At 40.6% G+C, this 16,898-nt stretch overlaps 2 protein-coding genes across 13 annotated transcripts in view; both read right to left on the bottom strand.

The window, feature by feature from the left end:
- Positions 1 to 9,017, bottom strand: part of LOC121576972 (UPF0606 protein KIAA1549-like) — a 98,365-nt gene extending 89,348 nt beyond the window's left edge. Inside the window, 2 exon segments of the mRNA XM_041890608.2 lie at positions 7,084 to 7,374; positions 8,833 to 9,017. The gene's annotated coding sequence lies outside the window, so the exon portion shown is untranslated.
- A 1,261-nt stretch (positions 9,018 to 10,278) lies between these two features.
- Positions 10,279 to 16,898, bottom strand: part of LOC121576973 (homeodomain-interacting protein kinase 2) — a 104,525-nt gene continuing 97,905 nt past the window's right edge. For all 12 annotated transcript variants that reach the window (XM_041890610.2, XM_041890613.2, XM_041890615.2 and 9 more), the window contains exon 15: positions 10,279 to 16,820. In XM_041890610.2, the coding sequence (XP_041746544.1) occupies positions 16,347 to 16,820 (474 nt within the window). In that variant the 3' untranslated portion in view covers positions 10,279 to 16,346. The remainder of the gene's footprint in view (positions 16,821 to 16,898) is intronic.

The following is a 16,898-nucleotide window of genomic DNA, read 5'->3' as shown; positions in this document are numbered from 1 at the left end:
TCATCTCCAGGGGAGAGATTAGGATGGACCAGGAGAAGGTTAGAGCGGTGAATGGGACCCAGCCCGCACTAGATTGCAGCTCCAGAGATTTTTGGGGTTTGCGAATTTCACCGCAGATTCATCCGGGATTACAGCCGTGGGCCGCCTCGCTAACGGCCTTGACTTCCAGTATCAGGAGCTTCGAGTGGAATCCGGAGGCGGATCGAGCTGCTTCGGGATTTGAAGAGGCGATTCACCAACGCACCGATTCTCTCTCTAACCGGACACGGACCGCGTTGAAGCGGACGGCGTCCGATGTGGGAGTTGGCGCTATCCTGTCGCAGCTGATGCTCCACGGACAGTAAACTCCATCCCTGCGCCTACTACTCGCCGCCGCCCGCGGAGAGGAATTACGATGTGGGTAACCGGGAGCTTCGCGGTGAAACTTGCCTTGGAGGAGTGGCGCCACTGGTTGGAGGGGGGCGGAGCAGCCGCTTATTGTCTGGACTGACCACAAGAATCTTGCCTACGTGCACCGGCTAGACGCCCCCAACTCCCGCCAGGCCAGGTGGTCGTTTTTCTCTCTCTCTCTCTCTCTCTCTCTCTCTCTCTCTCTCTCTCTCTCTCTCTCTCTCTCTCTCTCTCTCTCTCTCTCTCTCTCTCTCTCATCACAGTCCAACACTACTGCAATGGGAGGCAAGGGGAATAGGATACACCTCTGTCTGCCAGTGAACAATATGTTTAACAGGTGTTTAATGGTTCAAACCGCTATTAGTTGACAGTTGGAAAATAAGTGAGTTGTTGTGACTGGCCAATGGCCGGGGAAGTGTAGCCATGATTAGAGCTGAATGAGATTTTATAATTCCTGATTTCCTGGGGGGAAGGCTTCCCTCAGGCATTCCAAATTAAATCCTATTACCATAGTTTCATTTGTTTTTGACAGCTCTTTAAAAAGCCTTTTTCATGGCACATGATAGATGGATAGGAGGGGAGGGTAGCTCAGGACATGATCTATAAAGTAGCCTAGAGTAAACAGCCTATTACATGGGAGGATTGGGTCCTTTCTCTCTTTCTACTCATGACAGGAAATTGGTTTAAGTCAAGATTCTACTTAGGGACCATGCCAACCCTCGTCTCTGAATCCTCTCTTTATTAGGAGGACCAGCATCAAACAAGCCCTCTGTCCACACTATGTAAATCACACCATCATGCAGGCGGTGCCCCTGGATCCACTAAATACTGGGTGGTGGAGTCACATCACTCATCAGAAGACACTAACGAAATGAACTATTGACAATGGTTTGCCAAAGGTTTGTCATTCAGTGAAATACAGAGAAACTGTGTTCAAATCTGCAAAATGTCCTTAATTTCCTAAATAGGCAGGTAGGCCTACTCAGCAAAGATTGTCTGAGCCCCAACATTGATCAAGATCTGACAAGTTACAAAAATAGTAGCTTATCTATTCTTGGTCGGTCTTGATTTTGTTGCTGATATTGTGAGTGTACAAGCAGAATAGGACAAAATAACGATGATTCTGTTATTTTCGGTAAGTGACCCGAATCCAATCCTCTGAGATATGCCACGGGCCAACTTTAACAAACCCACTTAAATATGAATGAGAAGCTCCAGAACCTCCAGGGTAGCAGTTCTTAATGAGCTTTTGTTAGTAGGAAAAGCTGCGCAACACTCAACAAAAAATATTTGTCATACAGTCAAATAGAAAGATCGCATAACATGCTACAGATATAACTAGCCTATAAATGAAGTAATAGCCTAATCGCATCATAACACCAAGACAAGACCAAGAACTAAAAACAAACTGCTAAGACTAGGTCTAACTGGAATATCAATAATGTATTGTATATATTTCTAACACAGTAGGTATAATAATAGAATCATTAAAAAAAGCCAGTGCAACCCTAAAATAGGATCAGAGAATTCATAAAAGCTGTCATTGTTGAAGCCTTGAGGGAAAACTAATCCATTCCGTTTTGGATCTTGAAATGACATCACTTTCATATCAAATAAACTGCGCAATTTAGCATAAATGATGCAGACTGTTTCACAGCCAAATCAAGTCATTATGGATAGGCTAACCTCATTGCTTTGAAATCAGAAGTTATGAGCAGTCATATGATAATCATATAAGCTAATGAAATCAGTCTTCTAAATGCACACTTCTGATTCTTGTGTGTTAGCTGCAGTCTTTTCCATCATTACATCTTCAAAGCCCCTCGTTCCAACTACGCTATAGCCTAACTCATGTAGGCTATTAGTCTAACCTAGGCTACACTCTTAGAAAAAAGGGTTCCAAAATGGTTCTTCGGCTGCCCCCATAGGATAACCTTTTTTGGTTCCAGGTAGAACCCTTTAGGGTTCCATGCTGAACCCTATGTGGAACCCAAAAAGGTTCTACCTGGAACCAAAAGGGTTCTACCTGGAACCAAAAAGGGTTCTTCAAAGGGTTCTCCTATTGGGACAGCCAAAGAACCCTTTTAGGTTCTAGATAGCACCTTTTTTTCTAAGAGTGAACACAAAGAGAATGTAGGCCTACTCCCTAGTTTGCACTAGGGATGCATTATTCTTCATTTCAAAGAAAATGCTAGGAAATCTGTTATATTTACAGGACCAATCAAAAGTTTGGACATACCTACTCATTCCAGGGTTTTTCTTTATTTTTACTATTTTCTACATTGTAGAATAATAGTGAAGACATCAACACTATGAAATAAGACATACAGTGGGGAAAAAAAGTATTTAGTCAGCCACCAATTGTGCAAGTTCTCCCACTTAAAAAGATGAGAGAGGCCTGTAATTTTCATCATAGGTACACGTCAACTATGACAGACAAAATGAGAATTTTTTTCTCCAGAAAATCACATTTTAGGATTTTTAATGAATTTATTTGCAAATTATGGTGGAAAATAAGTATTTGGTCAATAACAAAAGTTTCTCAATACTTTGTTATATACCCTTTGTTGGCAATGACACAGGTCAAATGTTTTCTGTAAGTCTTCACAAGGTTTTCACACACTGTTGCTGGTATTTTGGCCCATTCCTCCATGCAGATCTCCTCTAGAGCAGTGATGTTTTGGGGCTGTCGCTGGGCAACACAGACTTTCAACTCCCTCCAAAGATTTTCTATGGGGGTTGAGATCTGGAGACTGGCTAGGCCACTCCAGGACCTTGAAATGCTTCTTACGAAGCCACTCCTTCGTTGCCCGGGCGGTGTGTTTGGGATCATTGTCATGTTGAAAGACCCAGCCACGTTTCATCTTCAATGCCCTTGCTGATGGAAGGAGGTTTCACTCAAAATCTCACGATACATGGCCCCATTCATTCTTTCCTTTACACGGATCAGTCGTCCTGGTCCCTTTGCAGAAAAAACAGCCCCAAAGCATGATGTTTCCACCCCCATGCTTCACAGTAGGTATGGTGTTCTTTGGATGCAACTCAGCATTCTTTGTCCTCCAAACACGACGAGTTGAGTTTTTACCAAAAAGTTCTATTTTGGTTTCATCTGACCATATGACATTCTCCCAATCCTCTTCTGGATCATCCAAATGCACTCTAGCAAACTTCAGACGGGCCTGGACATGTACTGGCTTAAGCAGGGGGACACGTCTGGCACTGCAGGATTTGAGTCCCTGGCGGCGTAGTGTGTTACTGATGGTAGGCTTTGTTACTTTGGTCCCAGCTCTCTGCAGGTCATTCACTAGGTCCCCCTGTGTGGTTCTGGGATTTTTGCTCACCGTTCTTGTGATCATTTTGACCCCACGGGGTGAGATCTTGTGTGGAGCCCCAGATCGAGGGAGATTATCAGTGGTGTTGTATGTCTTCCATTTCCTAATAATTGCTCCCACAGTTGATTTCTTCAAACCAAGCTGCTTACCTATTGCAGATTCAGTCTTCCCAGCCTGGTGCAGGTCTACAATTTTGTTTCTGGTGTCCTTTGACAGTTCTTTGGTCTTGGCCATAGTGGAGTTTGGAGTGTGACTGTTTGAGGTTGTGGACAGGTGTCTTTTATACTGATAACAAGTTCAAACAGGTGCCATTAATACAGGTAATGAGTGGAGGACAGAGGAGCCTCTTAAAGAAGAAGTTACAGGTCTATGAGAGCCAGAAATCTTGCTTGTTTGTAGGTGACCAAATACTTATTTTCCACCATAATTTGCAAATAAATTCATTAAAAATCCTACAATGTGATTCTCTGGATTTTTTTTTCTCAATTTGTCTGTCATAGTTGACGTGTACCTATGATGAAAATTACAGGCCTCTCTCATCTTTTTCAGTGAGAGAACTTGCACAATTGGTGGCTGACTAAATACTTTTTTCCCCCACTGTATGGAATCATGTAGTAACCAAAAAAGTGTTAAACAAATCAAAATATATTTTATAATTGAGATTCTTCAAAGTAGCCACCCTTTGCCTTGATGACAGCTTTGCATTCTCTCAACCAGCTTCATGAGGTAGTCACCTGGAATGCTTTTCCAACAGTCTTGAAGGAGTTCCCACATATGCTGAGCACTTGTTGGCTGCTTTTCCTTCACTCTGTGGTCCATCTCATCCCAAACCACCTCAATTGGGTTAAGGTCGGGTGATTGTGGAGGCCAGGTCATCTGATGCAGCCCTCCATCACTCTCCTTCTTGGTCAAATAGCCCCTTACACAGCCTGGAGGTGTGTTTTAGGTCATTGTCCTGTTGAAAAACAAATCATAGTCCCACTAAGCGCAAACCAGATGGGATGGTGTATCGCTGCAGAATGCTGTGGTAGCCATGGTGGTTAAGTGTGCCTTGAATTCTAAATAAATCACCAACAGTGTCACCAGCAAAGCACCATCACACCTCCTCCTCCATGCATCACGGTGGGAACCACACATGCGGAGATCATCCGTTCACCTACTCTGCGTCTCACAAAGACATGGCAGTTGGATCCAAAAATCTCAAATTTGGACTCATCAGACCAAAGGACAGATTTCCACCGGTCTAATGTCCATTGCTCGTGTTTCTTGGCACAAGCAAGTCTCTTCTTATTATTGGTGTCCTTTAGTAATGGTTTCTTTGCAGCAATTCGACCATGAAGGCCTGATTCACGCAGTCTCCTCTGAACAGTGGATGTTGAGATGTGTCTGTTACTTGAACTCCGTGAGGTGCTGTTAATTGCCGATTTCTGAAGCTCGTAACTCTAAGGAACTTATCCTCTGCAGCAGAGGTAACTCTGGGTCTTCCTTTCCTGTGGTGGTCCTCATGAGAGCCAGTTTCATCATAGCGCTTGATGGTTCTTGAAATTTTCCGGATTGACTGACCTTCATGTCTTAAAGTAATGATGGACTGTCGTTTCTCTTTGCTTAATTGACATGTTCTTGCCATAATATGGACTTGGTATTTTACCAAATAGGGCTATCTTCTGGATACCACCCCTACCTTGTCACAACACAACTGATTGGCTCAAACTCATTAAGAAGGAAAGAAATTCCACAAATTAACTTTTAAGAAGGCACACCTGTTAATTTAAATGCATTCCAGGTGACTACCTCATTAAGCTGGTTGAGAGAATGCCAAGAGTGTGCAAAGCTGTCATCAAGGCAAAGGATGGCAACTTTGAAGAATCTCAAATATAAAATATATTTTGATTTGTTTAACACTTTTTTGGTTACTACATGATTCCATATGTGTTATTTCATAGTTTTGATGTCTTCACTATTATTCTACAATGTAGAAAATAGTAAAAAATCAAGAAAAACCCTGGAATGAGTAGGTGTGTCCAAAGTTTTGACTGGTACTGTATATCTGATGGAAATAGCCAAGAATAACAGCTACTTGCCTAGGTCTTTTAAATAAACACAAAGACAGGCATTTCAATGTGCATCTTCAGGCCACAGAAATATAATAATAATGTTTGCTTAAATTCAGGTTTAAAGATGCACTATGCAGAAATTGCTCTGCCATTTCCTGGTTGCTAGAATTCTAATAGTTCGCTAAATGTCAGTTTATGTGACAAAACAACCAAGTATAGTGTATAGATTCATTGTACCATCTAAACCGCTGTGAAATATATTTTCCAAAACCAAAAATATTGTATTTTCAGCTGTTTTGAAGCTGGTGTACAAAACCGAAAGTAAAAGACACAAAAATGAAACTTAAGTATGGGAAGCATAGAAATAGCGCACATAGAACAGATCTACCGCTTCTTAGACTTGCTTTCAATGGGAATGACAGATCTATAACACTATGTGAATTTGGTTGGGTCGCCCAAAAGGTTACATATTGCGGCTTTAAGATCAGGCAATAGGCTACCTTGCAAAGGACATCATTCAATAATGTTATACCTGTATAGTAATGCTGTAATTACTAATAGTAACAATATTGTATTAGCCTAGATATAGATACATTATTGAAAAAAGGGTCATATAGAAGAGCAAGTCAAGCAAAACAGGACAGTAAAATGCCTGTCACTCTTTTTATTAGGCATTGACAATAGCGCCATTAAAATGTGAGTGTGCACTATCTATCTCTGAATTACTCTTGTGTGTGACAGCCACTTAAGAATGCTACTGCCTGATTCAGACCATAATGTGACTCCAACGAGCAGTGGCCTTGTCCTACTCCTCTTGTTACTCAGCACAATTAAAACAATGCCCCCAAGCTCACAATTGCTTTTCTGTTTTTTAATTGACACAGGCTAAATGACAGCCTCATATAATGTGATATTTCACCAACTTTGAGTAAGCTGTTAAACGTTATTAAACTGAGGGTTATTACACTGACATTTTCACTTAACATTCCATAGCATTTCCCACCTGTTGATTTGCCACCGGTTTGTTACCAGCCATAAGATACTTGCCTGTCCTATGTGAAGTTATCAAACATTAATATAACTGTACATACTACTGGAAAGTAACATGCTATGTGGGTAATAACACACAGTAGATGGGCTATCTATAGTCAAGATTGACTTGCCTTCCTCATATGACCATCAAAACCCATTGAAATTGGGCTTATTGGTCCATGGTTGTTACATCATGACTGTATAGGGTTGTTACATGACATCAGCACAGTACAAATTGGTGGTACATGCTGTCTGTGAGAGAGGTGCCTGCTTACCTGCTGCAGGTGAACCTGCTGTGATCATCGTAACCAACACCATCAGCCCCAGGACCGCTGCACCAAAGCCTTGCATGCGCAGCAAGGTCTTGGGAATCACCATTGAACCCATAGAGAAGCTTAAACCCTCCATTGCATGGAAGTCAGGGCATTTTATCCACTTATGAAGAGAATATTCATCCCAGTAGATACAGCGAGCTTGAGAATGCAGGTCTTGCTTGTGTGATCTCCCTCAATGTGCCCCTTCTTCCATATTATCTATCTGCTTTCGGTAAGAGAGGGGTGATTGAGCTGTGTGCAAAAATAAACAATTATGTCAGAAAAATTCCAAACATTATGTGAGCATATACAGATGTCAGTCTGTCTACCATTCTGAGGACATAACAAAGCAAAGAATATAGGCAAAAAATATGCAGCCCAAAAAATATGAACACACAATTCAGAAAGACAATACACATTAGGCTAAAAGCTTTCTGTTTATCGGAAAATCACTCCATCTTAACGACCCTGACCTGACGGTGTGCTAGGCTGGATGCAGGCATGCTAGTTAGGTCAACCCTGGCTGGAGGGAAAGAGTTCAGCTGCCTGGCTAGGTCCTTTGTTCTCTCCTGCGTTAACCTTTTATATTGGGGACTTGCACTTGCAACTCATTAAGAAGACACCCATCTGCTCTAACAGGCCAGGCACTTGGCAAAGGTGATGTAAGCGCAAGTCAGGGATTAGCTACAGTAAATTGAAAGTGTTGGGGAATTCACCAGCACGTCAGCACGTGCCAAAACCAGTTACAATGTAACATAACAATTGTGAATATGTGTGTCTGACTGGCAGCACTAGTAAATACTAATATTCTTATTTACTAGGTAGCTAGCTAGCAAGCTATTCAGACAGTAAGTTCAGTTGCTTCAAGTTCAGTTGCTTGGATTCAATAGCTGGAATTGTAAGAGTTGTTGCCCTGTCCCTTTCTCTGTGATTTTTCATTCTAATGGAATCCAGAAAGAACAAAACCCTGTCCATCAAAAGGTGCAAAGTTATGGACAAAGATACAAAACATCCACATCAAATTAAATATTTTTCTTGATCAAATAACATGGAAAACAACCCCTTTTTGTGCAGTATTAATGTACCATCCTTACAAACCACTTAATGCAAATGTACATTTGTGTATTGTACATAGGCTGGTCATCTAGGGTACCTGTAGACTATCCATCACCATGAAGAAAAACAATGCACAATACAGTAATTGAGTAATTTCACAAAAGTATTGCACTGGGCCTTTACTAGTCCTGTATTAACTGACTGATATAGACTTCAGGCAACAACAAAAAATATTCTGCTCCCCCAGTCAAAAATCGCATCACCCCCACCAACAAACTACTTCCAGCGGCTATGCCTAACGGGTCTCAATGGGAGTTTATTCTGGTTCACTTCACTAACGTTAGTTAGCTAGCCTGCTGCCTGGCTGGCTGTCTCGTCATGAGGTTGTCTCCTTATCCTCCGTCCTATCCCGACCCGTTTCCTACATGAATGTCATATATATTATGATTAAATAAAACAAGTTATACTTTGTTTTTCTCATAAACAATCTTGAGTCAATATTCAACAACTGTAACAAACCATGGACATGTTTTAAAACAGTTTAGCTAGCTAGCTTGCTAGGGCTCGTAGTTCAAAGAGATAACGGGAATCCTGTGCCAATCTATCCCATGCATTTACAGTGTCCCAATCACATAGCAGAGCACATCCTCTTACCAAAACCGAGCTTCACGTTCTCTGTTTCTCTTTGTCAGGACGTTTTCATATCCATAAAAACAATAACATGAACCGGAATATCTAGCTAAATACCACTTGAAATAGCTAGATAGTTAGTTTAAGATCATGGAAAAATATAATTTTCCTTTCCGTTTTCATTAGGCATCTCTCGCTCTTTCAGTGACCACTCGTTCAGAGGAATGAGGATTGCTATAACTCCTCCCCCAGAACCCTTATTAGATATTTATTTTCTCAGGTCCCACGGTCATTGGCTGCAGATGCAATCCTTCAAATAGGGTGTTAGGTTGTCCCATTCAATGGTCCTATTGGGTTGTCAATATCTGTCGGCGTCTGTGGTTTCACGGCAACGTCGCGATGCACCCAAACCCTTGAGCGATCTTTATGGGATCAAATTAAATAGGCAGACAGAAACAGACTGAAGGATAAATTATGAACTATATCATACAGAAAATGTTGAACTTTTATTTTCCTTAAAGCATTGTCAGGGAAGGTAAGAGCTAAATTACTCAAATGTAAATGTATACAATACATTATTTTCCCTACTTCAAATATTTGTTCGCAAAATCAATAGCCAACTTATGGGCTGGGATATTGTGATATTAGAATAAACAGCGCATGTCAACAAATATAGACAAGACTATTAAACATTTTGATTTAACTATGCAAATATAGGAAAACACTTGATTTGACCATAATCAAGTAGCACAGCAAGAATATATGGTTCATCATTGCCATCTAGTGGCATACAATGTTCAGTAGAACATTTACATCAAGGATGGATTTGAAACTTGAGCTCAGTCTGGCTACTGTACCTCTGATACTGAAGTAATCTACTGAGCTAGTTATATATTTTCTAGGCTAGGGTAATAGGGTTTCTAGGGTAAAGTTGATTGCACTCACTGAACTAGTTTTAAAAAATACAGAGACATTTGGCTCAAAATAGATCGATGGCTGAAATTGGTGATTCATTTATGTATTTTACTCCAATTGCAGTGAAACATCAACCATCAACTCATTGGACTTCTCATTCAGTGAAGTGTCTTTCAGGTTACGTCAGGTGCATCCTTTTGTCTGTCAAAACCATCCATCAATTTGCCAAATTGATAAACTGTATTTCTCACTGCAATAGCAAATGTGTATAAACATTTTATGAAAAGTATTATTTATGTGGAATATCTCTTTACTATTATGTGGAATATCCCTTTCCTATTTATGTGGAATATCCCTATTGCATTTAATTTCTTCACAACCCCCCACACACACCACCACCAATGCACCCCACAGTGTATAACACACACGCACGCACGCACACCCATGCACACACACACGCACACACACACACACACACACACACACACACACACACACACACACACACACGACAGATACAAATAATGATCATTGTATGACACAGGAGACTGGTGCCGTGATTTAACAGTTTAATGTAAATCCAAGACAAAGTGTGATTACATTTCTACACATATACAATATGCATATGTGAGCATACAAATTCTCATTAATAACTCGATTCACCTCGGAGACCGAAAAAATGATCAAAAGTAACAGTGAATAACAAGCTATAACATAGTTCACCACAACGCAAGCCCCTTCTCACCCTACAGTTAGTAAAGAGGACAATTAAAATAATTATTTTTTTCTATGACCAAGTTGTCGGTTAAAATCCTCCTGTAAATGTACAATGCTATCATTAGTTTTTCGAAGCCTATTATAAATTCACTCAATTTTTCTACAACGAAAATGATTAAGAGAAGCACACAACATCTTAATGGTAACACAAGCGCTTAATAGCCAATTACTCAACTTGTTAGGAGTTTAATTAGTCATTCTTCTTATTCTCATTATTATATTTAAACATTCTATAAAGCCAGTAAAATATCCATTCTCATAACATACTCAGTAATATTAGTCTAAGGAATAGGGTACATATAACACTACATTAACAGATTGAAATAAGGAGACAACAAACACTTCTCAAAAAATCCCCAATAAACGTAAATGAGAGACAATTAGCAAAGAAGTATACTAGGAAATACTGCAGCACACAATAGCCTGAATAACAACTTATGAGATTTTAACATCATTAACAAACCATACAACAATGGACACACAACGGGGTCAGGGTTTGATGCTTTTTTAGGTCTTCAGACTTTGTGAATGCTGTTGTGCAAGTACAAAATCTAAATCACGATCAAGAGGACTGCAAAATGGCTACATTATGACAGTTACAGCGGTTTACTGCTAAATCTCATCTCGTCCCTCTGTCATCTGTGAAGGTTTGTGTTGGGCTTTGTCTATGGGAATTCATTAGGCAAGAACCCTTCCTCTCAAGGACATTACTACAATGCTCATTTCCAATTTGAGCTGGAAAGAAATAGCTAAAGAATAAACTTTTAAACCAAATTGTTTCAAACTGTTAGTGCATAATCAAAAAAGAGACCTCTAACATGTCTTTAGCAAGAGTTGAGAAAAGAAAAAAATGATCATAAAATACATTTAGGTTCTTAAGTACATGTGTACAAAAACGGGCCAAATGATAACAACACTTGACATATTCCATTACTGACAGCATCAAACCCTTATCCAATTCAGCCTGAATCCCCAAAGAAAAAAACAATGAAGGAGGTGATTCCCTTGACAAACATACAAATACATACAGAACAACTCTACTACAGAAGGGCTTTAAGAATGTGTTATTACTGGTTTATGGAGTTTCTGTCACATATATAACATAAATCATCCTAAAACAAGTACTTTTCCCACCTCCCTGCTTCTTTGGGAGAATGTGCTATGCAAAGCTCTCATGAAATGATTGCAACATTTTTCAAAGGGGTGGAGAGGTTGTAAGATTGTTATTCTCTTCTAGTAAGGTGTTAAAATGATTCAAGTCACTTCAGATGGGTTTGGCCTGAGAAGACTAACTGGCAATGTGTGCCATGCCTTCAGGAATGTTTCACAATATTTCAAACAAAGCTCCAGGAAGAGTACTCGCAAACACACTGTGGGAAAAGTTTGAAGCTGAACACTTCTTGTGTAGCTTGAGTATTTCAAGAACAAAGCCGTAAAAATAACAGGCTTCACAAAGAGGCCGCTTTACACAGCTCTCTTTAATTGAAACCACATATTAAAGCTCTGAGGGTATCGTTAAGTTATTTGGAAGGCAGTATTCTAACATTGAAATGGCTACTGTAGCAGGGGAGAGACAATGTTCAAAAGTAAACCAACTTCATTACCACAATAATTTCTTGACACTCTAAAGAAGCACATTTTGGTAATTGTAAGGTCACTGGATCTATGTTGATGCTCACATTTCGGATTCTTATTTTCCTTAAAAAAAACACATAACACATGTTAAACAAAATAGTACGATACTAACATATTTTACACATTAAAATAAATGTTATCGCATTCAAAATATAGCAAGTCCATTGAAAAAAATTGAGTGTAGGGTTCAAAGGGCTAGATTATACAGGAAAAAAATAGAATGAAATCGAATACCTCATATTTGAAAAACCCATATCGGAATACAAATGTTGACTTTTTTTAATGAATTTATGTTGAGTCAAGTTGTTTTTGCTGGAATCACAGACTTATTGCATCTTGCATGGCAACAAATAATGTAGAAATCAAATATTTACTTTAACTAATGGTCGCTCAAGCAGAAATATCTAAAGCATTTCAGATGAAGCAGGTCACATATTACATTCATTTTGTGCTAGGGACCATTACTTTAAAGGTATTATTGGTAATTATTTTTATTCATTTCACTCTATAGGTCATTCCATGGCACACTAACTTATAACATGTTTTTTTTATTTTTTATTATTCATTTGCTGACAACATTAATAAAGCTAAAATACAACTTTAACAACGTAAAAAACACTGATATAAAACAATTCGGAGAAGTTATAGGATTCAATTGGTACATTTAGGGGGCAATGAGTGACAGATATCAAATAAAACATTTTTCAAATCATAGATGTTTGAGAATGGTGGACTGCAATTGGCAGTAAACTCCTTCAAAATAGCTCAACCATAAGCAGATATTGTGGCAACTCTAATCATTCATATGTGTGTGTTGTGCACATACTGTATGTCTTTCTACAGTACTATATGTGCACGTCTCACACACAAACAAACATTTGCTAAGAACTCCTCAATAGCCCTCAAAGCACACTTAAATGCATTAAAGGTACATGTTCTGACCAGAAGTTATTGCCAGACCACATAGGGGATTGTTTGTGTTTGTACTGTACATCATCAACATGTTGAATTTCTTTGGTGGGAAGAAAGAAAAGTCCCCAAATGACAAGTGATCAGAGAGCTATAGGGGCTGTCGGGTATGCAGTATGGATTCTGGATTCTCCCTGCAGTGGAATGTTTCAGTAGTCTGCCTCTTTATGGAGGAGCCAAACTCTTGTGTGGAAAAGCATCTCTCTTATGTGTGTGCTTAGGCCCACAGGCCTTATGGAAATCAACAAAAAACGTACAAACAAAGGTACAACACATAACAGAAAGAAAACGATGTAACCAGAAATGTATACCTACTGTACTGTGTCTATACACCAAGATGTTGTTGTTTTAGGTTTGGTTTGGGGAGCAAACCTGGGTCTGACACACTCAAGCCTAAATTACCTACAGTACCTATAAGGGCCCCAATGGATTATCATCAACTTTACAACCTTATTATTGTCAACGGTGCCTGAACACTTTACACAGGTATACACACCCTCCTAGGAACACTTAACATCAATGTACAGCAACTCCCAGTTACAAATCAAAATAGAAATTAGCCTAATAAATCATAAAAACACTTGCACTGATAAAGACATCCAGAAGAATGATTGCAACTATCTGTAAAATAACACAATATATACTGTACCTACAGCCATTAAAAAAGTTCAATAGTAACGTAAAAGTAAAATAATCACTTCAAATGCAAGTACTATGGCATGATATGACTGGATAAGGAGGAAGGCTCTTGCTAAAACCACAAGCAGTTCTGATGTGCCCACTTCATGAGGACAGTATAACAAGAGAGATTATTAATATATCATTGGCTACGAGAAATAAAATGCATGTTAAATTAAGTAGCAAACACATAGAAGCAATAGGCCAATCAGTTATCTTACTACATATCAGGTATCCCTTTCTGGTGGTGTGATGTCTGTGAACACATGATTCCCAAGACAGAAAGGAGATAGTGTTAACAAATGAAGCTCATTTCATAGGAAGACCTTCCAGGTGTACACTGTTCCGTTCACGTCTCTCCCTCTCTGCTGAGAGCTGCTACACAATCCTCAGAGCAGAAAATACTAAATAACTTCCATTTATCTTTGCAAGACAACAACAACAACAACAACAACACAACAACTTGTATCAGAGTTAGGTGTGCATTCATGTAGTGCCCCTGTAACTCCTGCCCACCGGGCTCACTGTTGCTACCAACCTGCTCAGTGCCAACATGCTATTCTTTTAGTCCCATTAACATGAGGAATGCCACCCTAGCACTCTGCCATCCTCAGTTCCTACCCATACCAACCCAATGCTTTCTACTAGCCCCTCACTTACTCAGACCTGGGTTTAAATCCTATTATAAATCATTTCAAACACTTTAGTTGGGCTTGATTGTGTTTGCCTGGTGCAATGGAATCTGGCAATCCAGGCAGGCTATAACAAATGTTCAAAGTATTTGAAAGATTTCAAATATTATTTCAACCCAGGTCTGACTCCTACCAAGCAACCCATCTCACCAGCCTTCAATACTCTGCTTCCTCACTGCAACCAACCAGACTCTCTCTCACTGGCCTTCTCAAGATCTCAGCCATAGCAACCACAACTTCCCATCAGGCCTTTCTACTGGCTTAGCTTTTAACCTTAGATTCCTATTTTTTGTCGAACTCTGGACTGTCACCCTCGCCCTATGTTGAACTCATCACATAAATGTTTTTGACAGTCACATTCTTGTATTTCTGCATTTTCCATGACCCCAAAATGAATCCTTGTGCTAATACTTCTCTGTTCTATCATTCCTGTGAACCAATTACCTTGTGTGATATAAAAACAAAGTAACACATCTCAAACTTAAGCCATCGTATGTATGGATCCCACGGTGATAAAGGCTTACAGCTATACTGTACACATATTAACATTAATATCCAGCACACAACATAACGAGGATTGATCTAACGACTTTGGTTCAGTACCCTAAGCAAGTTAAACTCATGCACACTTAACAAAAAAGCCAAAGGTCAGGCAAATATGAACTCTGACCTCTGAACTCTGTAGTATACTGTCATAAGGATAGGAAACAGAGCTAGGAAATAAGCCTACACCTGGAAAAGAAATCAAAACTGCCCCGACAATAACATGTCAAACCAAGGAACCAGTTCCAGCTAGTCTGTTAGTTCTCAAGGTTCCAGCGACATAAACTGTGTCGTTATATCTGTAAGGCACTACAAGGGAACAATGGTCAAACCTAAGACTGCGGAGGATTCAGAAAATTATAGCACAAAGGTGCAAGAGGAGATGGACTACACACACATGGCTGACAGTAGCACACGCACACACAGACAATCACGTTGTACATGCCTATGTTATTCTAACCACTTTGTGAAATCACATTGAAAAACGAGAAACAAATCAATTCTATTGGTATCAGAAAAAGCTCTTCATAAAATAATATGGGTGCAGACTGCTACATTCTAAAAACAGGGCCCAGCTAAGACTCCTATACCAAAAACATAAGTCTCCTCAAAAAGGTGAGAACGAAAAAACTAAGGGAAAATACCTATAAATACATTAGAATGTTTTTTTGTCTTTCGTTGGTTATATTTCCAGAAGACTCCTGACTCCGGTTGTCTGTTGGAGAAGGAGGGGTGGGGGCGGAGGGGTGCTTTGTTCTCTCTCCCCCACACATTGAATGATTTGGAAATGTTTAAGACAGTTCAAGGCCATCGTTATTTTTCTTCTTCTTTGAAGAGCAGCAGGTTTCCGTATTTCACCTTCATTCCCAACTCCTCACGGGAATTCTCATGGGAATTCTCACATTGGGAATTCCAACATCCAGAAAGGGGCCCCTTGTTAAAACAGTCAGTTCCCAATTCAAGAAAGAAAAACAAAACAGAAAGCTGTTTTAGAAGAACAGAAACCCTCCATCTCTCCCAAAGGCCCGTTATGAAGACCTTGCTGTAAAAGAATGAGAAAAAGAAATACACCTAGAGAGAAAACAAAGCAAAACTGGCCCTTTTGGAGAAAGAATCCACCCCTCCTTTCCCTTAGAGGGGCAGTTTATTTCCCTTTTCCTCTCTGTCGTTATATCTTCAAGTTAAACGTGACAGTTTCATAAAGAATGCATGTCTCTCTCTCTATCTCTCTGTCCGTGGAGTGGGGATAGGGAGGGAGGACATGGGGTGAGCAGCATCAGCAGTGCTGTGGTCTGGGGAGGTCTGGGTCTCCAGTGTGTTGGCTTGGCTCTAGAGGTAAGGGTACTGGTTCACCTTGGTGGGGCTCAACGGATATCCAGTGTAGACAGTGGAGGCAGGCGAGGCGCTGATGTACGTCTGGTGAGCAAACTGGGCCTGGTACTGGCTGTGGTGGAGGGTGGGCGAGGGCAGCACGCCATGCCCCATGCTGACGGGCACCTGGTGGACGATGCCCGGTGTGTGGTACGTGGCGTGCTGGACCGTGTGGCGGGCCGAGCCCTGAGTTGCCACCAGGTGGGCCACGGTGCCTGTGGAGCCCAGGGCGACGGGCGCAGCGGTGTAGGTATAAAGGTGGGGCTGGCCGGGCAGGTGGGTGGTAGCCAGGTGGGTGTGCACATTGGCAGTGTGAGAGGGGCTGTTGTGGTGGTGGAAGGAGTAGGGGGCCTGGGCTGCGATGGTGGGGGTGATGTAAGCCTGCTGGCGCCGGTGGCCTCCGTTCCTCTCAGCTACCATGTGCTGCTGGGCCTTGAGAGGGAGAGACACGAGGATGGAGTCAGTGAAATCCAAATTCCAGTCTCACAGAGACAAACTTTCCACACAGTA

The sequence above is a fragment of the Coregonus clupeaformis genome, chromosome 11 (assembly GCF_020615455.1).
Source record: "Coregonus clupeaformis isolate EN_2021a chromosome 11, ASM2061545v1, whole genome shotgun sequence".
NCBI lineage: Eukaryota > Metazoa > Chordata > Actinopteri > Salmoniformes > Salmonidae > Coregonus > Coregonus clupeaformis.
This window is presented reverse-complemented; position numbering and strand designations above follow the sequence as displayed.